The following is a 15139-nucleotide window of genomic DNA, read 5'->3' as shown; positions in this document are numbered from 1 at the left end:
GCATGTTTAAGATTTTATAAGGGTTTCTTTCGAGGTTATTCATTATAGCTTTCAAAGGTGGCCTATTCTGCAGGCTTGCTATTGAATGCCAATCTTTGATAGACTGGTGTCTCACACAAGGGAGAAGACCATTTCTCATACGCTCATAATTAGTGTTCCCAAAGGGTTCCGCAGCTGCTTTTCATAGCTCGACACTCAAGTTGACCTTGGACTTTGAATGCTCCATGGCTTGTTGAAGTACAGTCATCAGAGAGAGAGACTGAGAGAGAAACTTCCTTTTATTTTCATCACTTAAAAAAGAAAAGTCATCCAAGAGATACCTTGCTAGTACCTCGTATTTTTGGATCTGCTACTGATCTGCTGGAGATCACGGGGAAGGGAGTTGACCACTCTCTGCCTCATCTGGTTTTTTTCTCTGCCTTGTCTGCTGGTGCTGTGGGCAGTGGAAGGTTTTTGGTGACCTTCGTTATTGCTCTAAGACTTTTCATGTTCTTAGGTTTTGGTAGTTATGTCCTTGAAAATTCTGTTTCAGACACACAGCAAATTAATTAGGTTGGGGAACAGATTTGGAGTGTAGAATATTCCATTAGAAAGAGAAAACAGCTGCTTTTTTAGTACAAGTATCTATTTTTTGATTCAATGTTTAGTATAACATGACTGAAATTTAGAAAGATTTTTTCCTTTGATCTACTTCATATTAAACATGCAGCATGCATTTGCTGGTTGATTTAAATTCTGGAGAAACTATTTCTATTATTTCACTCCATATATAGAAGCAAAAGCATAATTTCCATTAGCAGATTTCCTTCCACTGGGAAATGCTGAATTTCATTCTAACTGCAATGAATAAGATTTAAAAAAATAAACCTCACTTAAAAGGATATGAATTGATAACAGCCATGAAAAGGTTAATATTTTCTCCAAGCCTGAAGGCAGATTTGCTTGCACTCTTTTTGTGGATGTCCCTGTGTTTTTCACAAAAGACATGACTTCTAAGAACGGGTGTCTGATAATTTTTCGGCTGCCTCCCCCTCGTGGTAAACCTGAAAAACCTCTTTTCATGGAAATACTGAAAAGCTGGGTAAAGCTCAGTACTTGCATTTCAACAGATTCCTTTTTTTTTTGGGGGGGGGCGGGCTTTAAAATGCTGAACAAATACGAATTAAGGCAAGAACACATCAGCTCTTTCCTGGAACCAAAAGCCCAAGTCAGCTTAAATAAAAGAGCACAGATACCTCAAAGAACTTGGTGTAACAGCTGCAACTGGCTTGAGGCTTTTTCTATCGCTCAAAACTATGCTCTTGCCCTTCCCTCTCCCCTCCCGCTTCAGGCAGGCGTGAAGGTTGCAGCAGAAACTTCTCCCCTCTTCTTCTTCTGTGTGCCAAGGGCCTGGCCAGGACTCTCTCCCCAGCCCTGGGGCTCCTGGTCTTCCTTGTCTCTCTCCAGAGTCATCGTTCTGTCGCTGCACATGGGCTGCAAATCCTAGGCTTTGTCGGTTTTTTCACACTGATACAGAAGCTAAAATATTCACTACAGCTTGGAAGAGGAAAGGTTTGGCAGCCACACTGACTAATGGTCAGTGGAAGTGAGAGATGAGCATTTTCTCCACAAGCATCCCAAGGAAGAGAGATGCAAAGCCATATTCCACCAGGCAATGTGTAACCCAAAACATGGTGGTTTGCAATCAAATGAAGTAAGACTCTCTTAGGTACATCTGTATCATACACAGAGAGCAGCCTCTTCACGATGGAGCGACCGGTCACCATTCCTGTGACCATCATTTTCCCTGAGCTCATTGTCCTTCTAGTCTGTAAAGGTCTTATGTGGCGCCTGAGACCCCTCTGGCTCTCTAAAAAGAAAGCATATTGCTTCATTTCCTCTGCAACATGATCCTCTGAAGTGCAGAATGGATTGAAAGGGTAAAGCTAAGAGGAGGAGGACAGCCTTTGTGGTTAAGGCTGTAGATGGTGACTTAAGAGAAATGGGCTCATTTCCTGGTTTTACCACAAATTGTGTGTGGTGGGGAAGAAGCTGCTCATATATGCTGAACTTTTCGTGTCTTGTGTGCTAACCAGAGAAAAGGGCCTCTTCCCTTCAGCCTTTGTGTCCTTCCCACTTAACTGGAAAGTGCCTGGGGTGAGAAACTTTCTTCCGCATTGTATATCCACACCGAGCAAACAAGGTCCCGATGGGGCTGGGGTCTGCCGTCATGCTGATAGTAATTCGGATAGAAATCGGACAGCTGTCCAGGCCTCTGTCCTCCCTCGCTGTTAATGGCCCCATAACCAGTGACAGCTGTCATAAGTAACATCAGTTGGCCTTATCCTTCCAGCTGCATCCCTACTTTCAGGAGCAGGCCCAAGGAAAGTTTATCATCATTGACAAGCGAAAATGGGCTGCAGCCACCAGGTGTCCCCCTTCTCCGTGGTTTGGAGGAGAACTGGCCCAGCCCACTGAAACCCGTCTTTTATTGTAAATTTGAAGTGAAATGCTGCTTGTAATTCTGGCCCCAGGTGGCCTCTGTCGTCTTCCCTCTGAGCAATGCAGTGGTGGCAAAGGCGGCCCTTAGCATGGCCCTTAGCATGGCCCTTAGCATGGCCCTTAGCGTGGCCCTTAGCGTGGCCCTTAGCGTGGCCCTGGTATGAGAACGACAGAGTTTAATGTGCAATCACAAACTCATATCTCACAGAGCGAGCACATTAGCTGCAGGGTGCTAAAGGTATATACTTTCAAAATGGTGACAGTCTGATTCTCTTCCCCAAAAAGGTGCATTTTGTTGTGGAAGCAGACAGCCCAACATGTTACCGTCTGAAGACCGAGTTTTTGCCAAGTGGGGAAGGTACACCTTTTCAAGCGTTTCAATGATTGTAGTTGTTTATGAAGGCAGTTCAGAGGGTTTAATTCTGCCTCAATCTATGCAAGGATTTCTGGGATTTGCTTCTTTTTGCACAAAACCCCCAGCTTTCTACTGAAGTGCAATTCTTTAATTAAAAACAGAGGGGGGAAAAGGCAAAACAACCCGAACTAGCAATCCTCCCACAGGGGCTAACACGCTTATTTTTCTGTCCCGATTGTCAGAGCACAGTCCTGGGTTATGTGCAGGCTCAAATCTCTGTTTGGCCTAATGGATAGATTCTTTCTTTCTGAATTTCTCTGAATCAGGCAACATGAGGAGCTGAGCCTGGGTTTCTAATGGGCCAGACCCAGTGGTGCAGGAAGGCAAATCCCCCCACTACCCCCCCCCAGCTCATCTTTTCCTCTTTAGAATAACCTTTATTATATCCTTTAAACTATCCTTTATCCTTTACCTTCAGCAAAATTAAATTTGATATGCTTCCAAAAGCTCTGATTAGCTCCAAGCAAATGTTATTGCAACCACAAAGGACATAACGTACCCTGAGGGCTGCGAGAGGCATGGAGAAGGGGAGAAGGTAGGATGCACGGGGTGCATGGGGTGCATGGAAAGGCCTCTGGCAATGGGGTATGCATGCTTAATTTACCACTTGAGGGCACTGTAGAAGTGACTAATAAGGAGTGGGCTTTGAGAACTGGGATAAAAAGAGCGTTTTGTTGCGGAAAGCATGGAAAAAATGTGGAAGAGGGTGGAAAACAGACTCAGGACATGCTGATAGAATGAGAGGTTTAGAAGAGGAGAGACAACCTAGGAGAGCAGAGGTACAGGTCTCCCTGTATGGACTGAAATGCAATATTTTGGGGGCAATATTTTATTCTAACATTGAGAATAACAACACCCAAGTTAACATCCATGAACACTGAAGCGTTTTAGGTCAGTGGGGCGCTTTTCTTCATTATTTTAATGTGACCATTTGCATGTCCAGGGCAGAAAAATCTACTTCTTGGGATATAAATAAGTATTTTTTCCTGTTTGCTGATCTACAAATCATTCAATTAAATGAATTGGTCAGCAATGGCTATTCCCTACTGTGTCTCTGAGTGGAGAGGCTTAGTGTGAGATTAATTTCATGTTATTCCAGCAAGCTCACTGGCAGGCAATCTTCTGGGCTCCCTCAACAGTCCATGGAGAGAACATGAGATTTTAAAGATGTGCTTAATCATAAAGAAACAGGCTGTTAGCACTAACTTGACACATTTATAGGAATAAAAGTGTTAACTGCAGGTATTTAAACAAATATAAAACATATTTACTAGATATTTGCAAGTAAATTGTTCCTCTCTCAGCGGCATGGTAGGTCTCTTGACTGATAGCAGCGTAGCATCTCTGGTTATAGACCAGGTGTTCATACCTGTAATGCACAAACTGAGATTGGTAATGGGAAAATTGGAGCAGAATTTTCCCTCAGCTCACACTAAATTTCATGCCTGCATTAGACAGCTCATATTAATTTAGCATGGTAGACATTACTAGAATGGCTTTTTGAAACAAGTGTTACTACAGAAAGCTTTGGTACAAAACAATTGTTTCATTATTGCTTCAAAAAATTAAGAAGAAAAATAAATTCCAGTCTAGTAAGTTGTCAGAGGAGAGAAATACAATCCTATTTCATGAAATTCAGATTTGTTGCAAGATATAAATACTAGGACTAGAAACAGTAACTAAATTTCTTCCTGACCATCTCCCCACACACCTATAAATTAATAAAAATAGGGTGAAGACAAATTATAGCTTGGACTAGAAAACAAAAAATAGCGACAATCTATTTTTCCCAAAGTTTTTATTGTACTACTCCTGGAATTATACTGGAAAACAGAAAGGGCGAAGCCATGATCTTACTGAAATCAATTGTAGAATTTCACTCACTGTGAGGTTTTCACTCCAGTGTCAGGCATCAGTTGAGGAGGCTGACAGCTGCTCTCCTTACATAGGCAGTGAAGGCAAAAAAAAAGACATATTTGCAATATGCCTTTGACTGCTGCATTAGACAAATTCAAAGCCGATCAAATGCAAGAAGCATGTTGCTTTAATGAAGTCCTAGAGATGAAACAGTCCTGAAAGTAGCTACAAACATCTCTACTGGGTATATGTGCTGTAGGGGTAACACTGGGTATCGTCAACATCACTTATTGAAGGCGCACTTAACCTACCAGTTGCTAACACCAAAAGCTGTTAAATTACATGAATAAATAAATAAAAAAAGGTTTCTAACCAGCTTATTTCGGGGACAGTCCTTGACTGGTACTAGCAAAGGAAAGGTAAATTTGTTCAGAGAGTATGGGATGAACAAGTCAACCAGCATATTTTGCTTGTTCCATCAATATATCATGCTCAGTACATATCACTGTATGGACCCATACACTGAATGTCAAGTGATATTCCCTGAAATGCTCAGATGGGAATCCTGGGAGATATGAAAATGAAGTGCTGACATTTGAATAATTTAATTTTGCTCAATCTGAATAATTTAACTTTGCTTGTTTGAGAAAATCACGGCCCTAAATCAGGAAAGTTCAGGATTTTATCATTGGAGTTTACTTATACAAATGTCACAGGTTTGACACACCATTGTTGCATTTTAATTAAATCAGCGTCATGACCTTTTGCAGGAACACACTGAAACTGGCCCAAAGTCTAAGCTAGTAATTGTCCATATTAAAGTAAAACAAATCTAAATTATTATAACAAAACTGATACCAGATGAAAAGCTGTATCAACTGAGTTGAGGTAAAAATAGCCACTGAATTGGTATTATGTATACAGTCTAAAAGACTCTGAAGAACTTTGGCCCTTTTTTCCAGAGGAAACATTTGTGTTCCTTTCCAAAAGATATTTTCCTGCTGAAATGCTACAGCATTGTAAGAAGACATTGAAATTGCAATAGTTCTGGTGTTAATAAAAATAGCTAGTAAGGATTTGAACACTGTAGCATTTTTCTTTCGTGAAGGTTGTAGCACTCATAACAATGCAACTCCCTTCTCACAAAATGGGTTGAAGACGTGGAGATCACGTCGTGCAGCACTAAGGAAGGTTATTGGGGGCACTTTGGCACTGGGTGTACTGAAGTGGAGACTATAGTTTAAAGTGCTGGGGAAACATCTATAGACAAAAGGAGTTACTCAAGTAAAAACTGAACTCATGCCATAGTGCACATAGTCCTCTTTTCAAAGAAAGTGATGGGCAAGCCACAAGAAGTGTCTCAGCAGGAAGCTGGGTTTATGTCTCTTTGAAAATATCGGAAATTAAACTCCTGCCTTTGGAGGGGAAAAAACCACAAACTTAAGACTAGTGGATGATCTTAATGTACAAGGGGTCATGGGTTCATATCCCAGATAAGCTCTTCAACTTCCCTGCAAAGGGTAAGCTACCTATTGAAGAGCTTCCCCCTGGTGCCTGTGCTTTGCTTGTAAGATCCAATAAAAGGAAAACATGAGGAATTATGTGAAAATCCAGATAACATGAAGGGAAAGCAGAGGGATACAGGAGAAGCAATGCAACAATGATAAGCTGATGCATAAGTATAAATGACTTCGGGTGTGAAAGGAGTAGACGAACCGTCAAAATGAAGTGATTGAGTGAACCATTTTGCTTCTTAGGAAATCAGTGGTTGACTGTATTCCTCTCTAATTACACCTGGCTCAAGATTAGCTGGGTTTTATTAATCCAAAGACTGTTTAAATTTGACCAGACAGTCAAATGCTGCATTGCTCAGTACTTGATGCGTCTCTTGCAAATCAAGATGCACGTAATTTGCAAGATGATCCTGAGAAATACTTGATAACTTGTGTTATATTAGAAAAGCATTGCACAAACCAGCTTGATTCTCGGGGGGGGGGGGGGGGCAGCAGATAGAGATGTGGGGTGAAAGTAGTTTTAAATAATCCTTCTTCCTTCTCTCCTAGATTCTAACTTGCTCCTTAACCACTCCTCAGCCACCTAGAGCAGCCCTGGCCTCGTGCTCTCCAGCACTCAGCATTTCCTAGCACATAAAGTTGCTGGGGTGCAAAACCAGGAAGAACTTTACAAACTCTCTACATTAGAGAGACACGGACCTGTTGGAGGGGGTCCAGAGGAGGGCCACAAAGATGATCAGAGGGATGGAACACCCCTCCTATGAGGAAAGGCTGAGAGAGCTGGGGTTGTTCAGCCTGGAGAAGAGAAGACTCCGGGGAGATCTTATTGCAGCCTTTCAGTACTTAAAGAGGGCCTATAAGAAAGATGGGGACAAACTTTTTAGTAGGGCCTGTAGTGATAGGACAAGGGATAATGGTTTTAAACTAAAAGAGGGTAGATTTAGACTAGATATAAAGAAGAAATTTTTTACAATGAGGATGGTGAAACACTGGAACAGGTTGCCCAGAGAGATGGTTGATGCCCCATCCCTGGAAATGTCCAAGGTCAGGTTGGACGGGGCTCTGAGCAACCTGATCTAGTTGAAGATGTCCCTGCTCAATGCAGGGGGGCTGGACTATATGACCTTTAAAGGTCCCTTCCAACCCAAACTATTCTATGATTCTATGATTAGGAATTAACCAGTGCAAGGGCAGGGAGTGTGCATGTATGCATGAGCACGTGCCCGATGAGGGACAAGACTAGCCTTGTTCCAGCTGTTTGAACAGCATAAAGCAGGCAGGGATGTGTTGACAACAGTAGCAATGACTACAAAGAAATTTATCATTTGCACAGTTAGTGGGGAAAGCCATGCAAGAGTCCAGGTGAGGACCCAAGATCTATGTAACCTTAACTAAACCAGTATGGGTTTTAGCACCAGGGCTTCATACTTTCAAGGAGGACTTAAAAGTTGCTAAAAAACTTCGGCTGTTGATGCTTGCCCACAGTTAACTTTACTTCAGGCTTCATTGGCTAAAACGGGCATTTAGATGTCTACATGTAGACACCAAATTTAGGAGACTTAACCTAGAGCTGAAGTCCACCCTGTGTATATCTCAGGAATTGCCAAATTGGAGGTTGCCAGCTCCTCCTCTCCAAATATGCTGAGATTTGGCCTTCTGCCTTTTTTTCTCACAAGAGAGCCGTTTCCTACGACATAGTTATAGAACTGTGTAGTGGCATAAGTACTACTCTGGTATCTCTAACAGAGAGAGACGCACACTGAGCTAAGCTTGGGCCCGCAGTCTAGGCAGCTGAATGTCTGCACAATTGTACTTATGACCTGTTTGCACAATCCTGTTACATATGTAATTTAACATATGTGAAACTGCCACCCTCAGGCTCTATATTCCTTGGGGATATTGCCATACAATATCTAGCACACGCAAGGTCACAGGCTGCTTTTATGAGGCAGAAATGCTGCAAGACACAATTAAATACTTCATTACTACTTCAGACCCCAACCCAAACTCCAGATCACATAATTATTCTTCCCCCCCCGCCCCGTATGTTTCAGGGACACCGCATCCAAACCTAACTTTATTTACATTACCCTATCTCCCAGGCTAACTTACTCTGAAAGAAACCTCCCTTCTAATGTGTGCCTCACAAATTATTCATCCTTTCCTGCACCAAGACACTGCATACCTGTCAGGGCAGCAATTAGGATGAGGTGCACTAAGAACATCACAAGATAGGGTCTTTTGATTTTAGGAGTCTGCAGACCCTTTTTCTTCCCATTGCTTTTAGCTGTTAAAAGTTGGTAGTTTAAGAAAAATAACTCTAGGAAAAAGTATTTTGAATCACATAATGTTTATTTATTTAGTAAAGTTATATTACAATATATACAGTTTCTATTTACATATACACCTTTCTAAGAAATGAAGCACCATATGATACAGTTAGTATTTTAGAGGAATTTACAGAAATTTTATTTTTGCATCCAAATAGTTATATCTATAGACACACACTGGTTAGAACCAAGTTCTCCTAAGATGCTGACTTCAGTGGGTTTTGGAGTAGACTGCTAGTGAAGTTACCAAAGCGAAATTTAATTGCTGTCAGCTATCAATCTGCTATACTTCAGGATAAGAGATCTTTGCTATGTCATTTCAGGGGCTATGTGCAAACTTAATCCTCAGAGAAAGTCAGAGGTACAGATAGAAGGCATTTTGTAAGACACAAGAATGCAACTCTTTCATCAGTAAGATTTTTACTGTCATCAGAAACAGAGCTCATTAGAACGGAAAAAGAACACTGCTTAATTGTTTATACGCATTATGCAAAGTGAAGTTAAGAACCTGGAAGCTTATGTGATACAGTATCATGCATTCCCCAAGGAATCCATTTACTCTTAAAGAGCTCAGTCTTACAGCTACTGAAGCTCGTGGCATGATCCCCTTAACTCAAGGAGAAAGACTAGCTGTTCGCTTTGTAATCTTTATGCCACCGTCAAGAAAAATAGAAGGCTCTGTCCAAGGTACAAAATCTCTTTCAAGTGAATAAAAGACATTTGGAGGGGGAAAATGTAAAATGAGGTATTTAATAAACTACAGGAAAAAAGAATGCACCTAGACTGTTTTGAAAAACATCTTAGATATTTTACATATGCAACTGTTACATTCACCTGATTGTGGGTCAAGTTTTGTATAAACTATTCAAACCTTTTATAAGTTTTGCACTACCTAATCTACGTTTTTCATATTTTTGCTTCACTAGACGTCGGATCTAACGGCTGGAAGAAGGCATTGTTACTCTGAGGACAGTTATTATGACAGACACAGGTGTTAATCAACATCATTGGCTTTTTTAGGACTTTGCCCTGAGGACAGCGGAACTCAACTTGAATTGTTTTGGTGTTGTGTGGGGTACAGCATCGCCCATCATTGCAGAAGCCACAGTAACGAGGTTTGTATGTCTGCACACTAGTGCAGTTCTTGTATTCAAAGCGAACAGCTTTCAGGGACTTCTTTGTTCGGATACATTTCTTCCCTTTCTAAGAGAAATATGAAGAGACATTAGATACATCATTGCATAAGACAGAAAGCAGTTAAAAATTGACATGCAAGGATATAGGTCTACTCTGAAAATTTAAATTTGTTGTCTTTGCTCGTTCAACAGCAATAAGATTCTGCAGCTACTGCAGTAGTTACTTACAGGTAACTCCTGCAAGATCTGCCCTTTGACACCAGTGTGTTATTGGGCCAGTAATAAATGACAAATAATTAAAGCCCAGTCTTGTCATCTGAGACAAGCCAAACCAAAATTCGTTATTAAGCTATACTCTACTGGAAAACTTCTCAGGCTAGTGTAGTTCCATCAGAGAATGAGGAAGCCAAATGAGCAAGTTACACGACTAGATTCAGGGGGAAAAAAAGAGGGTTAAAACGAACCTCAAAACGAACCTCAAAAGTCATTGCCAATTCTTGTGACCCAAGGCAGAATCAGCTTTATCCATGTTATTCTTAACAGACGATTGTCTAATTTGTCCTCAGAAGTCTTCTTGCTCCACATCTGCCCCAGACAATCCTAACAGTTCACTGTTCTCACTGCTTGGAAAGTTTTCACTCATGTCTTTATTTTTATGCAGTCTAAACTCACCATTTCTTGTTGTATCCCCCATGGACTCAGAGCAGGCTGCAGTATCTGAACACAGTTATGAGAATGCATGTCTGTTCTCTTGCATTCAGAAAAAGTTCAGTTCAGTCAATTTTTCCCTAGCAGAACATGTTTTCTAGGTTTTCTTTGATCATTCCTATTAGTCTCCCCAACTCTTCCCAAATGTTTCATATCCTTTTCAAAACACAGTATTAAAAACTGCACAGAGTATTCAGCAAAGGCCTTAGCAATGCTTTCCAACACTCAGAACATTACATAGAGTGATGGTCCTTTTACCTAGCTACGTGTTATTCTCCCTGACAGCAACACTTGTATAATGTACAGGAGCACCAAAAAGCCAGCTCCCTTAGATACACATTTATTGCACCTGAAGTGTCAGTGTTGGATTTCCTTTTGGAAAAAGCATCATAAGGATTAAGATAAGGTTTAATTTACCCAAGCAGATTTTGCAGGATTTCACACATTTCCCTGCAGTTCCAGATGCTCAACGGACTAGAAAACTGACATATCCATCTGCATGATGGGAGCAGCTCTGAAGTATACATACAGGTAATACAATTGCATTTGTGGGGGAAGTTAGACTGCATGAACTGTCAAAATAGTCTGCACGTGCAATACATCTGATCTGCTTGGGATGGCTCAATTTATCATAGAATCATAGAATTGTTTGGGTCGGAAGGAACCTTTAAAGGTCGTCTAGTCTGACCCCCCTGCAGTAAGCAGGGTCATCTTCAACTAGATCAGGTTGCTCAGAGCCCTGTCCAGCCTGACCTTGAATGTGTCCAGGGATGGGGCACCTACCACCTCTCTGGGCAACCTGTTCCAGTGCTTCACCACCCTCATCATAAAAAAAGTCTTCCTTATATCTAGTCTGAATGTACCCTCTTTTAGTTTAAAACTATTATCCCTTGTCCTATTGCTACAGGCCCTACTAAAAAGTCTTGTCTTTCTTATAAGCCCCCTTCAAGTCTTGAAAGACTGCCATAAGGTCTCCCTGGAGCCTTCTCTTCTCCAGGCTGAACAACCCCAACTCTCTCAGCCTTTCCTCATAGGAGAGGTGTTCCATCCCTCTGATCATCTTTGTGGCCCTCCTCTGGACCCACTCCAACAGGTCCATGTCTTTCCTGTACTGAGGACTCCAGAGCTGGACGCAGTACTCCAGGTGGGGTCTCACCAGAGCGGAGTAGAGGGGCAGAATCACCTCCCTCGACCTGCTGGAGGTGCAGCACAAAGCTACTGAGCAAACACAGCAAATCTAATGCTTATCAAAAACACTGGGCTTGCTGCACATATGCTAAAAGGTGTATTTACATACACTTGCATCTGGAGCATTCTAGACCATAATATTGCAACCTTGGAATTACAGCTGAAGAGACTCTGCTCCCCTGCTACTCTTTGCAGCATACCTTGTCAGATGGCTCTTCATCTTCACAAGGTCTTATCAGGCAAAGCCGTGTCTGCTTCACCATCTCACACTGTTGATTTCTGTTGGTAACACGGGTGGAATAGCCCATTCCACAGCTTTTGGAACAAGCACTCCATTCGGTTGTCTGCTCAATACAGTTGGCACTTGAATCCGACACATCGATCCCGAGTGTGGCCTCTTGTCTGTAGGCTGGAGACAAAACCTCACAGAACTTTATTACAAGAAGAACTCATGTGAAAACCCAGTATCTAATTGAGCTCTACCACACCTGGGAAGAAACACATGAGACAACAAAAAAGGTCCCAAATCCATGCTTTTGACAGGATTTAGGAATTTTAAAAGCTGCCTTTTTAGGAGCCCTGGATGGCAACTTCCTACATCTAAAAATAACAGAAAGGTGCCTATCAGTGTAATCATCAAAGCATTTAGATTCAGTTTACTCAAGTCCACAGCTGGAAGAATTATTGCCAGTTTTTCAACCAGTTTAAAACTCTACTTTAATAACTCTTTATTCCTCACTCTTTCCAATGGGAATACATCACAAATCTGTTCTAAAGCTATGTCATAAAAATATTTATATTAGATATGATTTGAGAGAGGCTGAATGATTTATCTAAACCAATAAACAGCACGGAAGTAAAGTCCTTTACTCCAAGAGTCGTAAAGTCACCCGACCTTGTCAATTCTTGACAGATTATAGCCAGGGTGATGGTGGGGAGGGAGGAAGGAAATAATTTCCAGGAGTTATCACAGCTACTCAAAGGTGTAGCCAACTCTGATCATCGTCCTGCCCCCATGGCGGTGTTAAGCTGTATTATGCAAATATTGCTAACTGTATAGTTTGGTTCAGCGGTTATCACAGGAGTAAACAGAATGAAGCAACACGACTGAGTCGTCAGTCACAGCTCTTGCTGTTAAGCTCCTCTACAACAGCATTTTTGCCTTTTGCATGGTAAAACTCAAAAAAAGGTGGCCTCCCAAGAGGGATGGCTATTACTAGAAAGAATGCAGATAATCCATCTGTAGGCATTTTACAGATTAGCCTGTCACTGTCAGACAAATAAAGGAAAAGGAAAGATAGTAGAAAGGTGGCAAGCTTTTTGTTTATACCTTATGTGCCTTACAACTGACACTTCATAGCACTCTGAAAAGTTATTAGAGCTTTTATTCCTGGATCCTTCCTTACTTGTTTTTCAAATGGATTAGCTGAGTTTCAGCATAACTAACTGCTTAAGGCTACAAAGAGCAGTGACTGGAAGAGAATGCAGTGCCCTCAACTCTCAGTAAAAGTAGCTTATTACTCATGTTGAACTAATAGTCTAATTTAAAGGGGCTGAAGACGTAATTCAGTAAGAAAACAGGAGGAAAATATTATGTAGCTTTTTTCAATTACAAAAGCACTTTGAGTTCTGCATTTTGGAATGGGATGGTTTTTTTCAGATCCACTCACTGTGTTTATAACCACTGCTTCTCCAAGTACTTTGTAATGCTTTAATGCCAACAATAATGATGAGAGCTCTAGCACAGACAGGCAGGAATTTGCTGGCATTTTAGCTACCATGCTGACCACTTGTAATAGCTGGGGAATTTAGGGGAAAAAAAAGTCTCTTGTAGACTAAGCTGTTAGAATAGTATTTATGATGTAACATATTCTTGCAGAGCAACTAGCAAGACTGCAGCTTTGATTTGGGGCGGGGGGAATGTTTGGAGGATTATGAGCTTGCCCCTGTTTTATTCCACTCACAGAACTACCCTGTACCAGATAAATAGCAATTTCAGAATTGGGAACTAACTCAAGTTAACTACCCTTTAAAACTGCTATGCACATTCATCCTCTGAATATCTTTTCTTTTACCTATCGAGCTCTGCCTTTATTCATAACCACAGGTATACTTACTAGTGACTCTAGATGGGAGAAAAGATCAGAAAAAAACGACCGCACAAAGTAAGGTGTCTTAGATTTGGCAACCCTATGGATATTTCCAGTATATCACCTCCTCCTCACAATGACTGTGATAGTTTTAGTTTCCTCACCAGCCATAGCAAAACCTCCCAAAACCACTTCATCTTTCGGGTCACAGATCCACTTCTCACAGCACTCTCCAGGGACTTCGACTTTTCTGGGGAAAGGACAGTCGGGGCCGGGGAGCAGCAGGTCCAGGTTACAGCGGGGCAGACAGCCGATCTGTCCGTCTCGGCAGGTGCACTGGTACTTGCAGCTGGGCTGGAACGTCTCCCCGTTGCGATAAATCATCCCATCAAACACGCAGTTGTCTCCCTCCAGCACTTGTGAGAGAAGTGAACGCATTTCACTGAGACACAGGGCACTCGGCACCCTCCCCGTGCCTCCCACAACACCGCGGCGGGCCTCCCTCCCAGGCCCAGAGCCGGCCACACTCGACACCGCTCCCGCAGCAGCTTGAAAGCCCTCGGCCCGCTGCGGCGCCCGCGGTGCTGAGGAGAGCCGCTTCGCCTGAGGGAAGGCGGGAGAAGAGCGGGACAGCGACACCCCCCAGCGGACACCGCGGCGGGCCCTGGCCGGGGAGGGTCTCCCCACCGCCCCGCGGAGGGCTGCCGCAGGCGGGGGACGCCGTGCCGGCCTCCCAGCGCCGGCGCCCCCGGCCCGCCCGCCCGCCGCCACCTACCCATGCAGATGCCGGCGGCCCCGCCGCCGTCCTCGGGGCCGCGGTCGCAGTAGAGGCCGCTGCTCTCGTCGCAGGGCAGCAGCGGGGAGCAGCTCTCGCCGCGCTGCCGGGCGCACACCAGGCAGCAGGAGCAGCCGTCCAGCACGACGGGCACCCCCGGGGCGCAGCGCGGCGGCTCGGCCGGGCAGCGCCCGCCGCAGGGCCGGGGACACGCCGGCTCCCGGCCGCTCACCTGCGGGGACAAAGCGGCCCCGAGGGCCAGGTCACGGGGCCGGCCCGGCCGCCGGCTCCCCCCCCCGCCGCCGGCCCCGCTGGGCGCCCCGCACTTGCCTCGCACAGCCGGAGGAGGAGGAGGAGCAGCAGGGCGGGCAGGCCCTGCCCGCCGCCCATCGCCATGGTCCCGGCCGCTGCCTCCCCGCCGCTCCGCTCGGCTCTGCCGGCACAGCCATTGCAGCCGCTTATATAGAGGCCGTTGGGGACCCCCCTCCACCACCACCCCCCCGCAGAGGGCAGCGCGGGCCGGAGGCGGGGAGCTGGAGCCGGGCCGGGCGCTCCGCTCCCCCCGCTCCTCCCGCCACCTGCCCCGGCGGCGCCGAGCCGCTGCCCCAGCCCCGCCGGGCCCGCACGACCCTGCCCAGCCCGGCT

The 15139-nt window shown here is 44.1% G+C and overlaps 1 protein-coding gene across 1 annotated transcript; it reads right to left on the bottom strand.

Annotated features, from left to right (window-relative positions):
• Nucleotides 1–8660: 8660 nt before the first annotated feature.
• CCN3 (cellular communication network factor 3) lies at nt 8661–14916 on the bottom strand. The gene is made up of 5 exons (XM_075495181.1): nt 14825–14916; nt 14495–14726; nt 13884–14135; nt 11830–12038; nt 8661–9800 (listed from the first exon to the last, which is right to left on the bottom strand). The coding sequence occupies exons 1-5, from the start codon at nt 14888–14890 to the stop codon at nt 9504–9506; spliced, it is 1056 nt and encodes a 351-aa protein (XP_075351296.1). The 5' UTR covers nt 14891–14916; the 3' UTR covers nt 8661–9503.
• Nucleotides 14917–15139: the final 223 nt, after the last annotated feature.

Source organism: Mycteria americana, chromosome 2 (genome assembly GCF_035582795.1).
Source record: "Mycteria americana isolate JAX WOST 10 ecotype Jacksonville Zoo and Gardens chromosome 2, USCA_MyAme_1.0, whole genome shotgun sequence".
Classification (NCBI taxonomy): domain Eukaryota; kingdom Metazoa; phylum Chordata; class Aves; order Ciconiiformes; family Ciconiidae; genus Mycteria; species Mycteria americana.
Note: the sequence above shows the minus strand (reverse complement) of the source record. Positions and strands in the feature narration are given on the sequence as shown.

Bases quoted from the DNA above. Each gene is read 5' to 3' on its own strand.
- CCN3 (XM_075495181.1), bottom strand. From the start codon at position 14,890: ATGGCGATGGGCGGCGGGCAGGGCCTGCCCGCCCTGCTGCTCCTCCTC. The intron at 14,727-14,824 runs GCAAGTGCGGGG...TTGTCCCCGCAG, and splicing joins TCCTCCTCCGGCTGTGCGAG to GTGAGCGGCCGGGAGCCGGC. The intron at 9,801-11,829 runs GTATGCTGCAAA...TATTTCTCTTAG, and splicing joins ATGAAGAGCCATCTGACAAG to AAAGGGAAGAAATGTATCCG.